Below are 14,200 nucleotides of genomic sequence, written 5' to 3' on the forward strand. Positions count from 1 at the left end.
AACTTCCCTAATATTTCGAACCATAGCTGGTCGGCCACAGCCGCAGTCCACTAATGCCTATGGTGCGTCTGGGTCCCGAACACTTGACCGTTGATATGTAGAGACCTTTCGCCATAGCCGGTGACTCCCCTGCACACGTTCATACGTCTATTGATGAAGTGTTAACATCATCCCTCAGCGTCGTTTCGCCCGCCAGCTGAAGCGGTGTACCGGAGTATGCCAAGAAATTCCTTCTTGGAGGCGGACGTGATAGATTTGGGAGATGGATGACGACCAGTGTCTCAGTCCACTCAGAGAATGCCGCTGATAGACAACAAAGGTACTACTATATAAAGCCCCCTATATCTCTATATATATGGAGTGACAGACTGAGACAGACCGACAAACACACGTATATATAGAGTTTATGTGTGTTGGAGATGTCTGAACTCGACAATAACTCAATATGTATATTTTTCAGGAAAGAATTCTTGAGCTGTTATATGTACTTACCAAGCATACATGGAGGACATCAAAGCACTGAGTCTTGTAAGACAGGAAATTCAAAATGCACAAGGTTTATCGATCTTTCCAGGGAAATTTGAAGACGAAAAGCATCGGAATGATTTTGCAAAGAACTGTACATTTATAATTGATCACGCAGCGGCTACAATAACACCAATTGCAGAGTATGCTGTAGAAATAAACAAAAACCTAAAACAATTGCGTGTGACACTGGTTAATTCAACAAACACAGTTCAGGAGAGGTTGAGAGAAACACTGAACAGTATTACTACTACATCTAGTAAGAGGGAAAATGAAGGGATGTCAAATTCAGTTGGTATTACATTGAAGTTCAGTTCAACTGGTAAGTGATATTACTGTGTCTATGTATAAAACATAAACTTGACTGAGCCGAAAATGAACTTAGCTAACACTGAAACACTAGGATGACATTAAGCAAATATTCTCTGTTTTTGATTAGAATATATATATATATATATATATATATATATATATATATATATATATATATATATATATATATATATATACATTATTTCCATACTCTAATTTCAAAGCGTGCGCATTGTGGGTTGTGGCTAATTCACTGCGTGGCAATGTAATGTTTACCAGTATAATGGTTGAATAACATTGCGTTAAGCAAAATTTTGTAAATGCGGTATTCGTACCCAGGAGCTTATTTTATTTATAAACAATCCATGGAAGAATGGTGTCCTACATATATAGAAGCAGGGTATTCATATTGATTTTGCATTACAAGTCTGAATGTAATATCTGTTTCATTTTATTTGCTTAGAATATTATGAGCGCTAACCTGAACAAAATTATCCATCCAGGTGAGATTAAATTATGTTCAAACATAATACATTTCTAATGTACATTATCACCAACATTTGTGCATAACACATAAAAGAGTGGTAAAATCAAATATATCAGCAAAATGCCGGCACTAACTGTGTTTATTACTTCACGAAAATATTGGTCATTGCATTGTATGTTGGAAATGTTGAATTTTATATGGAATAATGTCAGTAAATTAATGATTAAGGTAGAGACTTTGCATACTTTACCTATGTGTGTGGGCATGACGTTGCAATGCAAATAATGCATGTCCCAAACAATCTAAAAGATTTCTTACCATTATCGCAAGCACCATACGTAACTTTTCTATCTTAACTTTACATATCATTAGCAAGGACATTTTATAAGTGTAATGGTTTGAAGTCCTTTCCGTGCAGACAAAAACAATAGATTTGAGTGAAATATTGTCGATTTATGTTCTACATCGTGACGAAAAAAACAGACCCTATCATAACACGCTTCTTTTTGAATATGTAACTTTTATTGTTTTCACTAAATTGGCTACAACGTGATGTTTTCTGTAGAAAATACAGATGCAAAGAAAATGGAGCTCGCACTGCAATTGCAACATATCGAAAAAGCTAAGCTGAAATTACAGAAATCCATTGCATTAACGGAGCAATTATGGAATGATATTGATACTGATATGGTTGCGACAATGACAGCTGTGAATAGCTTAAAAGGCAGTATTAATGACTGGATGACCGCCGAAAATGACAAAGAGAAGGAAGACCAGCGTAAACGAGATAAAAGCAGACAGAAGAGCGCGACAGGGGAACAGAGGAGGAAAGAAGCAGATGACATAAAGCGTAGGCTCAAGGAAGAAGAAGAACAAAATAAAGAAGATCAGCGCAGGCGAAGGAAAAATAAAGAAAGGAAAATGCAAGATGAACAAAGGCTATTGGAAGACGAGAAGAAGCAGCGCAGGATACAGGAGGAAGAAGACAAAAATAAAAAAATAGAGGAGGAGAGAATACAAGCTGCCGAAGAAGAGCGATTGAGAAAGGAAGAAGAAGATCTCAAATCAAGATATGAAAAGGAAAGGAGGCTGAAGGAAGAAGAGGAACGCAGACAAAGAGAAGACGAATATGCAAGGCAAATGAAAGAGAAAGAAGAAGAGAGGAAACGAAAGATGAAGGAGAAGCAGAAAAGGGAAGAGGAGGAAAGGCTCAGGAAGCGGGAGGAAGAACGAAAACGAATAGAACAAGAGAACCTGAGAAGGGATCCGGCTAATTGGACACCAATTACGTATGTTTCTAAATCTATGCAGAACCATTCCTTATCAGTTAAATTCTCTCGAAAGGCAATACATACAATTATCAAAATGACATTTGCAGTTAAATGTTATATGTATAAGAGACATGCCAATTATTATGTCAGTGGCATATTAATGAATTTTAAATATTTTTTTTCTGCATGGTTCTTAGATGACTATTTTACAAGGAAGTATTAACTTATTACCAAGCATACCTGAATTCTCACTAAGTTCCATTTGTGTCTTTCCTTTCCTTGGGATGGTTTGAAGTGAAGGCACTCTAAATCAGCAGGTATAGATTTGGTGCATGAAAGCAGGGCAATATGTCCCATATTTGTTTCATACATATATAAGAATGTGAGTATATGTATATTTAAGATACAGATACGAACAACATGAAAAGCAAGCCAATGCATACCACAGAGGCGTATATTGCCATGTTGCGGCTATGGACAAAACATTAGATGAGGAGGATCTTGAGTGCCATGCAAGTGACGAGTGGAGAGAAGAGGACAAGTCTTCAGTGCTAAACATAAACGAAAAGCTTGCCAGCTCCACAATCAGCATAAACGCAAAGACTGGAGAGAAAATATTCCCGGTAAATATTGTTTTCAAACTTGTATATTCTCTGGCAAACCAATGTAGAGTTACATTAATAATGGTGCCCGTTCATGTTTAGTTCCCTGCATATGCGTATTCAATATCAGTTTAATTAACACTGGTAGGGAAATAGGCAATTGTAAGTATTATATTATGATGTAGTTATGTATATTCCTGTCAAATTTATTATTTTAGTGCAACCTAAATAACAATTACCGCAACATAGATTAGTCTTATTACAAAATTATATCATGATATTAGCGCAGATTAACACTTAAATATGTAAGTATTGGTCGTTGTTCCAAAGTTAATAATGATAACAATCTGCTGATAAGTGCATATGTAGATTATATCATAACGTTACTATTTACTGAATATAAATCATTAGAAAGTGTAATTGTTACACGTAAATATCGTATTATTGCATGATGATGTCGGGAGAGAATAACGTTTGGCATATATATATATATGTATATATATATATATATATATATATATATATATATATATATATATATATATATATATATATATATATATATATATATATATATATATATATATATATATATATAACACAACAAACAGGATATATAAAATGTTCAAAATTGTGCAACAAGCATAAGAATGTAATTATATGTTTAATTTGAGTAAGTATAACATTTTTTAAAGCAAGGCAATTGTATTATATAATATAATCGTTTTCGAGCGTCAAAATACAACGTATGAACAAAAACTGTTTAGTTAAAATAAACATATGTTTTTAAAAAGTGTATGAAACATCTGTGTTTGTGTGTATCAGCATGAATGACATAATGTATCATAAACATAAAATATTTAATATGATTGAACGGATTGAATAAATGATATATATTTCTGAAAATAACGCTTAACGATAACTCGTGAAGCATACAATCAAATAGTATTTATTATGCTGATTTTAATGCTCGCACACAGCTAAAATGTCACTGTCATAGGACCAAAATACGTGTGGGTGCATTTTAACTATTGTATACACAATATTAAGTTATCTTCTTGGTTGAATATAATTATTGGTAAAAAAAACGGTGGTGTATTCAACACATTCTTTTTCTCAATACAGCCGACCAGTTGTCCTCATTGCAAAAGGTCCAGTTGTATGGGTCATTCATACGATGTAAGGATGATTTCCGCGTTTGAAAACCAAACTTATTTATGTGGGGAATGAATTATATGTAGGTGCCATCTGACATCAAATATACGCAGGTACAAAATAAATATACCCAATCCATTCTCACTATTAGTGTCAGATTGGTAAGACGCTATGTTGTAATTTTAGGAGTGCATTTTATGTTTTGTATATTTAAGATATTGGTACTGAAAGCACATTTTTCCGTCACGCTGACTGTTAAATTAAGCAATTATTATACCGTACCTCATGATGCATACCCTCATCTGCGCAATCAACAGCACGTGTACCCGAAATTCTATAGTATGTATATATATATGGTAAGTTGGCGTACATTAAATTACCTGCTTCCAAACTGTAAATGTCTGGCTGCAAAAAAATAGATACAAAAGAACGGCAGAGATAAATATACCGTCATTATACTAACTTATACATATAAATATTATCTTTTTCATTATTGTATCAAAGTAGGCGCATCCCTACGAACAAAACTGAACCAAAAATATTGCTTCGTGATCCTTATATGTTAAGTTTTAAATTATGTTTCAGTTACTTGTGAATTACTGCATGATATTGGTATCCTTTTTCCATAAATTTCATAAATATTTTCATGTATCTGGCAAATATTGTTATGGGTGGATGTCAGGCAGCATCAAGTACAAGATTCCACTTGTAATTGACAAACTATTTTATTGACGACCAAACAAACGGATTGGATTTTCAAAGTTGGTGAAAACGGAATAGTAAAAAATGAAATGAGTTCCAAGATTTACCTGTATTGTGTATTGCAATTACAGTACTTGCTCCCACGCGAACGTGTATATATAATTATATAGAACTATACACATATTGTTTCAGGATATATCTCTCGAAAAACGAAACCCAAATTAATGCTGATGTTATGAAAACGCTTTCAGTGATATTGAGCAATGATTTGAGAAAAAAAATTACATTTTATTTTGTTGCATCTACTAGGAACCTAATGAATGGTGCCATGTTACCTGCCCTGCCAGTTACACTAAGCTGTGTAGTTAAAATGCATCTATCTTTGAAAATAAACTGCTTATTCTGATGGTAACCAAAATATTGTTTGTGCAAACATCAAAACGTTTCCGGGGGAATCTTGTATTATTTGGAGGAAAACATTATTAATGCATCAATATAGCATTCACAACTTGACATAAATTCGTTTATATCTTCAAAACAGGATCATTGAGACAATTTGTTTTAGTTGGATGTCGGAAGGAAATACAGTTTGAATGTTAGTATTAGTATTACAGCAGAAAAATATGTATATTAATTTACAGCTAAAACGTGGAGTATGAGCTACGGAAGAAAATGTTTGTAGTACCAGTATTCTAGATAACACATTTGACATAAGGAATATCGCTAATTAGGTTAAAATATTCAACAGAACCATCATCGTTCAAACCAATCCTACAGGTAGGTTAATGTACATATCAATATGTTTCAAAACTAAGATAATGTTCATTGATGTATATGTGACCAAACATATACAGAAGGATGTAAGTCTAGTGTCTGACTGGGCCTGACTTTTATAGTATAATCAATACAATATTGCTCATAGAAGAAACACAACGTATGTTTTTTTGTTGTCTTAAAATACTTTGTTCTATGGATATTTCATAGCAGAGGCTCGTGATGAGTCTGTCCTTAGGGAAACTATATTAATTTTGCTATGACAAAGAAATTTGCTGAAGGTGTTATTATGGGCAACGAAGGTAGGAAAAGCGTTTTCATTGCAAAGACAAAAAGTGACAATAAATGTTATAGTTATATACATTACAACTCTAATTCAGTTGTGAAATTAACTAAACAGACAACCGTAAATCAACAAAGACATTAAACAAGTAGGCGAACACACTATTTGCTTAAAGTAGTATCTTTGTTAGTTGTTAGTGAGTAGTGGTGCGTGAACTTCGTCGACACGAAATCATGCGAGACCTTCAACAATGGATGCAAATTCATCTCGATAGTGAGATGAATTATGATCAAAAATACACATTGGACTAGCAAGATAAGGGAACCTGGGAAAACATATATAGTTTTACATGAAAATCTTGAAAGAGCGCATTACTGAAATGGACTGTTTGGTAAAGGACAACATTTCCAAAACAGAAGCCTTACAATTTAATTGAAAATGCTAAACCCTGAAGATTAGGCAACTAATATAACATATGATAAAAAATGAAAATCACATAGAGTCGTCTGTGCAGCCAATAATTCAAATGCATATCATACAATACAGAATGCAGAGCGCATAGTATAGTGGTAATAATATGCATACAAACCGTTTTACTTATAATTGCTCTGCTCCTGCATGTGCACATAATAAATATTTTTTTTTTTTTTTTTGGGGGGGGGGGGGGAATACAGCTGTCCCCCTACTTAACCAAAGAAAACTTGTTTGTATGTGTGTTTGTTATCCACCTGATGCGTTGTTTGTTTTTATGTTTTAATAACAAAATTTCGATCAAAAACTTTTTTAAATTTTTGACGGGGTATTTTTTTTTAAAGACCTAATGTTTCCTATATGATTGTTCATCCGACTAGGTTTTAATCACCTTGCTCGGAATTCCGTTTCTTATTGCGTTTATTTGACCTTGGCTAGAAGTCTTCTACATCCCATGTGTGCTATGTATGTGTATGCTTTATGTGTTGCATGCTATAATTTATTTTCATGTGGGAATAGCCTTCTATATCAATATTTTCCCCAGTTGTCCTGTGATCCTTGGATACAATTGAAAGTTTTGCTTATTTTATCTGATCATTTATTCCATTTATTTTTAATTTTGGCGAAGTAACTGTGCGGTAACATTTTTACGAAAAAAATCCTAATGTGTTGGTGTCTGCTATAAAAGTGCAGTTCTTCGCATCTGTTTACTTGATAAAGTCAGCTGTATTCGAGTGGGCTCCATATTTTCTTTATTTTTTACTTCACCCAGCTCGGATTTGGCTGCCTTTATTTATTGGACATTATTTATTTGCCAAATTTTCCAGACGTTCTTTTAGTCCCTCATGGTGTATGCTGTATAGTCAGGGAGCTGTACTAGGGTTAGTATATAAGGATAGAGTAAGATTATAGCTTTGATAGTTTCACCCGTGAGGGTATTTTCCAGACTCTTTCTTGGGCCTGTTTATTTCGCGTAGCGCCATGTGACGTAGCCCCAAGGCGTCCTTGTGTCGTACTTTCCTCATGGGTGGCCCCTTTAAGATATAGAGTGGAGGTACAATGCACATTTGGGTTACTATCTACATAATAGTCTCATTGCCTCCAACCTTTCTTACCTTTTCATTTTTATTTGCCTATGGCTATTACTTGGCCACAGGCGCTCATTGTTGTCATGATATATTCAGTGAGTTTATATAGCGTCGTTTTATTAAAATTTCCACCTAATTATAGTATATTCTGCTTTTTGTAGACGTCGTTTTTACATATTTCGGATATTGTCTTTATTATATTTTTATTGGATTTTGTACATTGTGTCATTGTATGAAGTTTACAATAAGGCCTGTTTTCACACAGTAGACATTTTGGCGGTACTGTGACCATATGACGTCTCACTGCTGCCTCTCCTGTCAACCATGCATCGTGCAAGTAGTTGAGGCAGATGCTCTGGATTTTCAGGGAGTCTTGTTTTCACCTGTGCCCCATATTCTTTACCAGTTTAAATGTATGTTGTTATTTTCTATTTTACTTTATATTTTCCCGTGATATATTCCCTTATCAAGGTGTATGTTAGTTTTTCTTCCATTTCCCACAAGTAATTCCGACCTCTGTATTTTAGCAAACGTTCTTTGATATATCTGAATTTTCTTGGTATTTCTATTTTGTTTGTCAGTTTGTTATTCTTATATATATATATATATATATATATATATATATATATAAACCATACCAATATATGAAAATCCCCTCCCATGGTGACTCGGGTTTTGGAAGTATCCTTTTAAATCTGCTTTAAACATTAGATGTTTTAAGTAGTATGGGCAAGGTAGAGCTAGCCCCCCGTTTCCCTGGCCTTATATAGAGTTTCTTTATCTATATAGTGCATCTTGAAACCCCATATACATTCTATAATTTTTTTAATCTATTTTATTTAGTATAACATTGCTAATGTCCATCAATTTTAAGATGTAATATATATATTGGAGTAGATATATGATTTTGCCACTTGGGCCCGTTCCATGAGGCATAATGGCGTTAGTGTCAATATATTCACATTTTTTTTTTAATTTCCTCTTTCATCTTTTTACAGTTTTCCTTTTCTTCATCTACAAAAAAAAGATACCAAGTGCTTTTACTCTTTGTCTGATCAGGTGTGGAGCAATCCTGACTGGTTTCCCCACCAGATTCCATTTTTGTTAAAATTTCTGTTTTATCGTGGTTAAGTTTGGCTCCTGATGCTTTTCCATTTCTTTTCAAATTAATTGATTAGGTGTTAAAATGAACTTCGATTCCCTATACAGCTGATGCAATCATCAGCATGCTGTAGCGTTTTTATCTCTTATATTTGGAAATGTTATACCTACTATGTCTTTGTTCAGATTTATGCTTATACTTAGCATTTCGATTGCTGTTACGTATACTAGCATTGACAGTGGGCATCCTTGCCTCACTGATCGTTTAACGTCAAATGTATCTATCTGTGCTCCATTTTCTTGTACCCTTGCTGTTATTTTGTTATGCAGGAATATAGTCCATTTCCGGAAGTTGCTCCCGAAACCAAATTGTTCTAGTACATTTTGTATGTAGTTATGTTCTAATCTGTCAAAAGCTTTTCCTTGATCAAAAAGTACCATGGCAGCTTTTTGTCCACTTTCATTGATATAGTCTATAATTGTTTTTTATACTCAATATATTATTGTGTATATGTATACATTTGGGTTCACACGTCTGGTTGTTATTTATAATTTTCGCCATACCCTTTATATGGATAACGTTCTTTTGCATACCAGGGCACAGCAACGTGCAATGAATTGCCCACGGAACTTAGACACAAAGACACAGTGATTACATTCAAGAGGGTTCTCAAAACGCATTTATTTCGACTGCAATAACAAACTTAAAAACCTAATAATGTTTCCTACCTCACATATTCTCAGCATGGTTTTTTATATTTTTAGATGTTTTTTTTTCTAATTGCATGGTGTTTGTTATTGTAATAATACTATTATATGTTTTTTATCTTATATATGTTGTCTAATGTTGTAAGGTGCTGAGAGCTTCTAAAGATTAGGCGCTATACAAAGTCCTCATTATTATTAGTATTATTAGTATTTGTCATTTATGTTAATACTTTACTTAATATTTTATAATCCATATTTAGGAGAGAGATGGGCCACCAATTTGTTAAGTCTTCCCTATCCCCTTTCCCTTTATAAATTAAGATAACAATCCCTTCCCTCATAATTTCTATCATTGTTTCATTTATGTGCAGTATATTGTTGTATAACCGTTCCAGTGTTGAGGAAAACTAACCACAATAGTTCATGTATAAATCTGAGGTGAGTTCATCTCCACCTGGGGATTTTCCCTTACTAAATTATTTGATACTTTTAAGTTTTTCTTCTTGCGAGATGAAATCATCACATAAGTATTTATGCTCTGTTGATATCATTTCGCATTTTATTTCTTGCAGATATTCCTCAAGTGTACAATCTACAATAGTTTGTGTTGTATATAAATTACTGTATAAATCTTGTTATATGTTGTATAATTACAGTTATATATGTAGTTCTCTTGCTTCCAATAGTTTTAAGGCTTTCTAGGGTTTTCTCTCCTCCTTTCCTTATTTCTTCACGTGTATATAAGCCCTCTGCTTTTTTGTATATGTGCCTATATTTCCCTGCTCTAATTTCTCTGCCACTCCTTTTCTCTTTTATTATTTCATTTAATCTATTTTTAAGCTTTGCGTCTTTATCTACTGAGTTACTTCTATTTAGGTGTACTTAAATTGCTTCTTGTTCCATTTGTTTTTTTTACTTCTTATTTGTGAACATTGGATTACTATTATATATATATATATATATATATATATATATATATATATATATATATATATATATATATATATATATATATATATATTTTTTTTTTTTTTAAAGTATCCAATTCCCTAAGTATGTCTCTGTTTCCGTTTTCAGTAAATGTTTTTATTTCCTCTTTTACTTCTTTTATGAAGTCTGGATCTTCGAGTAACCTATTGTTTAACTTCCATCTTCCTTTACCCCATTTACTTTTGTTTTTAGTTTCTAGTCTCATATAAATAAGTTCATGTACCGAACTTGTCAAGTCTGTGATCGCTGCTTCTTTATATATTGTTTCATTATAATTTGTGCATACAAATGTATTTCTAATCTGCTGCCTTTGTTTATATTGTATTCATAAGTGTATAATTTCCTTGGCCTATTTAGCGTCTGTATATATCCGTAAATTTATGTTTTTTCATGAAATTTTCTGTCTCTGGTTTAAATATGATCTCATTGGTTGTAAGCTCCCATTCCCCGTTTATGTTATACCTACCCAGTTGAAATCCCCACCTAATAGAATATTTTCCATAGTATATTTTTCTAGATATTGTCCTAGTTTCCCTAAGAATTCTTGCTTTTGATACTTATTTGCGGGCATATATAGATTTATAAAATGGATCTCTTCAATAAATACTTGTAATAGTCTACCTTGAAACATTTTCCATTCATGTATCCTTTCCCAGTTTATTCCTTTCCTATTTTAACTATTATGGCTACTCCCACTTTAATATCTTTATCTTCATATACATTAGTTATTAAAATCCTATTTAAATGGTTTTCACATGATAATTTTAATTCTTTAGTTGATTATGCGTTTCTTGAACGAAAAGTACATCGTACTTGAAATCATTTCAAAAATGTAAAAGTTTGTCCTCATTTATTCCAGTTATATTTATTGACAAAACTTGGAAGTTTGTTCCCTCAATTATTGTCTCCTCCAGCTTGTCGCATTAATGGTTATTTATATTTCCCTAAATTTGTTTCCAAAAGTTCTTTATTATTTTTTTAATATATTATTAGATGAGGGCACTGGTCCCCCAGCAGTGTTGTTGAGAGAGGTTTCTTCCCCAGGTAGTAATGCTTTCTGTCTGGTTTGTTCCGTTTATTGTGTTTTCCGTTGTGTCTTCAGTCATTTCAGTGTCTTGTGTATCCTGTGCACTTTCGTTATCGTTTTCCGTTTCCTTTTCCGTTTCCGTTCCAGATTGTCCATCCTCATCTATCTCTTCTTCATCGTTTTCTTGTTCACTTTCCATCTCCGTCTCCAAGTTGCTTTCCGCTTTCCCTTCGTCTTCTCTCCTTGAGTTTGGTGGTTTTTTTGTGTGGTTTCGTTTTATTCTTGGTCCGTATTTTGTGTGTTAATACTAGCCCCCTCTTCGTCTTTCTCTTGGGGCGATTCTAAGCCAGAATCCGCCTTTCACTTTTCCCTGTTTCTCCTCGGTAGCGGGGTGGATGCTAGGGGTTTAAGACCAGTTAGTTCCTTGTATCTTGAGCTTTCATTTTCTTCTTGTGTCCCCAACTCTGTTAAGCCTTCAAATCTGTTCTTACGCGTCAGTTTCTCTTCTTAAGCTGGGGTATTTATCCTCCCTATTTTGTTTGGGCTTAGGGTTTGTTCCCACTCGGGGGTTTTCTGTGTGTCTTGTTTATTGAGTTTATTGTTTATATTTCATCACTTTCTTGTTCTTTCCTGATTTGCTTAATCGGATTTAGTATCTGATCTTGTTGTTGTTGTTGTTGTTCCATATTATGGCTGTATGTTGGAGCGGCTTCTCTACTTGCATACGATGCTGTGTTAGTAGCTGCTGGCGGTATTGTTGGGCTGGGGCAGTCTCTTGGCCCAGGTCCTGTTTGATAACGTCTTAGACATTTTCCGCTCCCCTATACCACTATTCAGTGCGTTGAAAAAACATTGCGATTTTCTTGCATGGACTTTGCTCACATATACCACTCTGATCCCTGATTGTATGAGTGCAGACAGTGGCCATTTTGTTCGTTATGCTAGTTGCGTGGAATTGTTTCTCAATTTTCTCTACTATTTCTTAATGTTGGACTTCTATTGGCAAACCCATCATGTGTACTTCAGTTGCTCTCTGTTCAATGTCTTGCACAAACAAGGTCAGTTCGTCTCACTATCGCTGTTACTCCCTTAGCGTATATTGTCTCTACGTCAAGAAAGGGGGTTGGGTGTTTTTGGTAGATTACATATATATGTGTATCCCCACATTTTGCAATCCATCTATTTTGCCTATGTCTAATCCTACGGTATGGATTGCCATAAGTATTTCTCATGTTTAGGCACTGTGGTTGCGTCACCAAAATTCAATGTATGGCACCTCTGGGTGACACACTATCAAATTTCTTCCCTCCACTCTAGTGGAAATATTGTTTCATTTTTGATCCTCTCGGTACAGCTCTAGCCGGCATAGTTTCTTTCTCAACTGGGCCCATTTTAAGAAGATGAGCGAGATCCACAAAATACAGGTCGCACACCATTCTTATTAATTTTAAATGTAAAGCATTGTATATTTTCCTGGAATAAAGGCGGTCACACCTTACTGATTTTACTAGCAATGTATTTAATAAACACTTACAAACACATGTAATTGCAATCCCTCAAGGGAAATAAGGTAATGTAATCAAAAAAAAATTGTTCAAAGTACACAAATGCATAATTGTCCCAGCCGGGAAAATAGCACACAACATATATAATGAAATATGAAATAGGTGAAAATAAATGCAAATGAAAAGATAGCAGTGTATTAATATTCTTACCAAAATTATTATCCTATGGCAGTTTGCGTTGTCCTTGCCATTTCAGACGATATAACAACAGACTGTACATATCAAGAAAGAACATAACTGTGTGTTAGGACTGGTCGGCCTAGTGTCAGGATAATGTGACCGGGGGGGATATCGTGCTACATATATGCGGCATGATGCCTCAGTGCTATACATCACTATGCACTGTGCACATAATAAATGGCAGTATATTATTTATAACCCCGGTCTATCTTCACAGAGCGGTAGCAACTCCACATGATTCATATATTAATAGATGTATATAAACCACTCATATATATTAGAATATTGACTGATTTAATTTCAGATTGCTGTATGCTGTATTGCTTTCAAATTATTATATACTGTATCTATAGCATGAACATATTTTAAAGTGAATTATGATCCTCAACACCAACACTATTGTCTACCTTTGACCGCTTGTATATTACGGACACCTGTGTTTTATAATCATATATATATGATAAACACTTGACTAATGAACAGGTATTCATTCAATGTAGGCTCGCACATTTATGTAATGGATATATGTAAGATAAAGAAACATATCTACCTTTTGAACACACATCTCAAAATCCTTCGATTTTAACGTTAAAGTCTTTTCTCAATATGTATTTACCTTCAAATACGTCATTGACTTTCGTATACTTGTTATAGGTAATAAAGAATGCAAAATTGGTCTTGGAAGTCAATATTATTTTACAAAATTTCGTGTTGGAAGTCGATATTATTGTGCAACAAGTACAATGAACTCGAATTCATTTTGTTAGTTTGGTTTGATGGTGTTGAATGAGTGGTTTATAATTGTTTTCATTGTTTAACTGACCTTATATTTGTTCTTTCTTGGCATCATAACTTGGGAATTCAGAATAGCGAATATTGGAGATGAGAGTCAGATGTGATTTGAATTGTTCAGTGTCTTAAACTGTATTTCTATCAACAGAAGGTGGCAAAAAGCATAA

At 33.9% G+C, this 14,200-nt stretch overlaps 1 protein-coding gene across 2 annotated transcripts in view; it reads left to right on the forward strand.

Annotated features, from left to right (window-relative positions):
• Window positions 1-14,200, forward strand: part of LOC149784177 (death domain-containing protein 1-like) — a 78,657-nt gene that overhangs the window by 41,666 nt on the left and 22,791 nt on the right. For both annotated transcript variants that reach the window (XM_089932250.1, XM_089932249.1), the window contains exons 2-4: window positions 461-847; window positions 1,890-2,613; window positions 2,999-3,218. In XM_089932250.1, coding sequence (XP_089788376.1) covers window positions 502-847; window positions 1,890-2,613; window positions 2,999-3,218 — 1,290 coding nt within the window. In that variant the 5' untranslated portion in view covers window positions 461-501. The remainder of the gene's footprint in view (window positions 1-460; window positions 848-1,889; window positions 2,614-2,998; window positions 3,219-14,200) is intronic.

This window comes from Sinohyriopsis cumingii, chromosome 14, assembly GCF_028554795.1.
Source record: "Sinohyriopsis cumingii isolate HCF-2022 chromosome 14, ASM2855479v2, whole genome shotgun sequence".
Lineage (NCBI taxonomy): Eukaryota > Metazoa > Mollusca > Bivalvia > Unionida > Unionidae > Sinohyriopsis > Sinohyriopsis cumingii.